The sequence below is a fragment of the Sprattus sprattus genome (assembly GCF_963457725.1).
Source record: "Sprattus sprattus genome assembly, chromosome: 1".
Taxonomy (NCBI): domain Eukaryota; kingdom Metazoa; phylum Chordata; class Actinopteri; order Clupeiformes; family Clupeidae; genus Sprattus; species Sprattus sprattus.
The window spans coordinates 43,276,006-43,279,450 of NC_137920.1; the positions used below are offsets into that span (position 1 = coordinate 43,276,006).

Consider the following 3,445-nt stretch of genomic DNA (forward strand, 5'->3'; position numbering starts at 1 on the left):
CATAACCAACTCCGAGACGACCGTATGGTGAGCGGCGGAACAGAACCCTTTAGATCCGTTCTGCACGTGTGTGTGTGTGTGTGTGTGTGTGTGTGTGTGTGTGTGTGTGTGTGTGTGTGTGTGTGTGTGTGTGTGAGAGAGAGAGAGAGAGTGTGTGTGTGTGTGTGTGTGTGTGTGCATGGTCGCTTCAGCTAAATCGCTGGTGCTCCGGACCTACGTGACCCATAACCATGACCTAGGTTCGACATCCTAAAATAGGTGCTACCCGACAAAACCACCGAATTTTTTTTTGACAAAATGCCCTGAAATTAGGCATCGTGCATGGACGACATTTTACAAAGCCGAATGGCACTGTCTCGTGTTCCCCGGTCTTTCAGCCACTTCAGAGTCCCGAGACCATTAGTTGCTGGTCGCTTCCCTCCCGTTTCGGATCTGACCCACGCGCCGCTTGCCTGTAAATTACGCACAGCTGAGAACACACACACACACACACACACACACACACACACACACATACACACACAGCTGTTTGCAGCGCGTCTGGATGCGCGTGGAGGACAGGGAGATAGAGGTGGGGTGATAGATAGCGCGTGTCTCCCAAAAAGAGTAACTGGTCGCCGACAAAGCGTCTTGACCCTTCCACTGCAGAAGTATAAGTGTGTGTGTGTGTGTGTGTGTGTGTGTCCAATAGCCTAATTCCCTCTCTTTTGTTGGTTTGCAGGTGATAGCTGCCTAACTGAAGTTCGCGTTAAGCTGACGTAGTTTATTTTTATTTTTAAATGATCAAGATATTTGAGCGAATACATGGCTGTGCCATATCGTTGCTAAAAAGTGTTCGTTTGCTTTTTTGATTGTTGTCTGATAAACCAATTCAGTACTTTAAATCAGTACTGACTAGACATTTCTAACCGACTAGAAATGTAGCACTGACTGTTAATTGAACAAAATGATTTGTTTCTATTAAGAAATCAACACACAACCGTGAATTCATATATTTAAAAGCTATGTGTGCCAAGCTCCTAAAATCCTAAAACGTTTAAACTGTACTGATGTCTATCTATCTATTTTGAAACGTGAGATAGTGGAGTCGAGGGGTCAGGCATAACCAATGCAACAATCTGGGTCCCAATGAGAAAGCATTGGAGTACAATGGCCTGAATAAAATAGACGGTTTAATTGAATTTGTTAAACAACAAACACTAAACGGGGGTCCTGGATGGCGAAAGGGAGTGAAGATTGAAAAGGGAGAGAGGGTTGGGGGGGGGGGGGGGGGGTGTAAATAGCGTGCATGAATAAAATAAAAGCATGAATTGGATTGAAATGACTTAAAATTGCATTTTATAATCTTATCAGCCTTTCCGAAAGCGGGTTTGGCTTTTGAATATTTTGCAAGGAGGGTGGGAGGAGATGAGGGAGGGCGAGATGGAAGGTGGCATTTGGGATGGTGGTTCGTAAAGTAAAAAAAAATATGCGCATTCAATTGAAAGTTAACTAAGACCGAAATAGACAGCAATGGCGAGACAGCTAGGGGAGGGGAGGGGGGGGGGCTGTCTTTCTTTCCACATTCGCTCTTTTACTCACTTTCTTAATCTGTCGCTCGCTCGCTCATACGCTTTCTGACTGATGTTTTGCGAAGTACATTATCTCGCGCTTCATCTTAATAGAGCGCGCCTCCTCCCTCTTACCCGCCCCTCACCGAAATGCGCGTGCAGCTTCAATAAAGAGCCCATAAAAAGTAAAAAGAACTCATTCACTCATTGTTCTATTGAAGAGAGAGAAGTGCCTCCCTCCCTCCCTCCCTCCCTCTCGCTCTCCCTCCTTTCGCGTCGCCACAGTATTTAAGAGGCGGCTGGGAGGCAGAGGCATCATTCGCTCCAACCGTCAAGCCCGAGTCACACAAATCTCGCCGAAACTTTGAGAGGAGAGAGAGAAGAGGATACCAACAACACAGTGTCAAGTCCAGAACCTTCCTTGCTATATATTCCACCTGAGGTCCAACTATGCCTCGCTCCTTCCTAGTGGACTCCTTCATTTTACGAGAGAACACGGAGAAGACATCAGCGGATACCGGAGCTCCGATTTTCCCCTACGCCATACACCACCACCATCCATCGCATCCGTTCCACGGCTGCCACTCGCGGAAGGCCGGGCTGCTGTGCTTCTGTCCGCTCTGCGTCACGACAGCGGCGGTCACGGCCTCCCAGCTCCACCACCCGTCCGCCCCTCCCGCTCCTCCGGGAATCCCCCCGCTTCTCAAAGCGTCCTTTCCCGGGTTCGGCAGCGCCTCGTACGGTCACGCTAATGGACTGAGTCGGCAGCATGGCTCTGGGGTTCATCTGAGCGTCAGTCCCGGACTTTATCAGGGAGGATACCCGACTGTACACGCCACAGACCCCCGGTATCACTGTATATCTATAGGTGAGTAAAACCGGATGGACTTCTCTCTTCAAATGACATTCATTAGCTCCAAAATATGAATTTAAATGAAACATAGCACATAGCAATTAGAACTGTATTTCATGAACCAACTGTCTGTCCCATACCTTCTTGTTTTCAAATTCTTTTCCACCAGTTTTTCAAGGACTGGCTTTTTTGAATTGCACTTATTTTAGTATATGTCAAAATATCTCAGATTGTGTACAATGTGAAATTGAATATCCCTTTGAATTGACCAGTGTCTAACTTGTTTTCTTCTGTCATAATCTCTCCTGACAGATAACAGTGCGAGCCAGCTTCAAAGCACCAAGCGAATGCGCACGGCCTTCACGAGCACCCAGCTTCTGGAGCTGGAGCGCGAGTTTGGGGCCAACATGTATCTCTCGCGACTACGGAGGATTGAGATTGCCACATACCTTAACTTGTCCGAAAAACAGGTAAAGGAGTTTGATCTGATATCTATCTATCTATCTATTATGCATTTTGATTCGCTGCTGACGTAATGCAATTTACTTCAACAGGTAAAGATTTGGTTCCAGAATCGCCGCGTGAAGCACAAGAAAGAGGGTAAAAACGGCCACAGCGGCGCGCACCGGGTCAGCGGTGGGAGCGCGCACTGTAAATGTGCGTCTATGTCCTCTGCGCGCTGCTCTGAAGACGAAGAGGACGAACTGGCCATGTCACCAGAATCGTCGGGGAAAGAAGACACCGACATGTCGATTACTCCGTGACCCCATCGGAGGCAACGCCTTATATCTTGGCATTGACATTCCTAAGGCAGAAAAGGTGGTCCAGCGACGTGTCCATAACGATTACAAACTTAACTGTATAAAAAATGAAATATTGTATTGTAATGTGGCATTGTCCATTTTATTGTTGGACATTCAAGGCCAAACAAAACACAGCCAAAGTTGCATCTGTACATACGTAAATAAAAGAGTCAGAATATGAATATATAGACAAAGTTTACACATTCGCCCGTGTGTATTCCGTGATGTAACGCCTGGTG

The 3,445-nt window shown here is 47.0% G+C and overlaps 1 protein-coding gene across 1 annotated transcript; it reads left to right on the forward strand.

Moving 5' to 3' along the window:
- Nucleotides 1-2,000: 2,000 nt before the first annotated feature.
- Nucleotides 2,001-3,167, forward strand: gsx1 (GS homeobox 1; the record flags this gene model as incomplete). Its single annotated transcript, XM_080837184.1, has 3 exons — nucleotides 2,001-2,418; nucleotides 2,716-2,873; nucleotides 2,958-3,167. 3 exons carry the CDS (start codon nucleotides 2,001-2,003, stop codon nucleotides 3,165-3,167), a joined length of 786 nt encoding a protein of 261 aa, XP_080693310.1.
- Nucleotides 3,168-3,445: the final 278 nt, after the last annotated feature.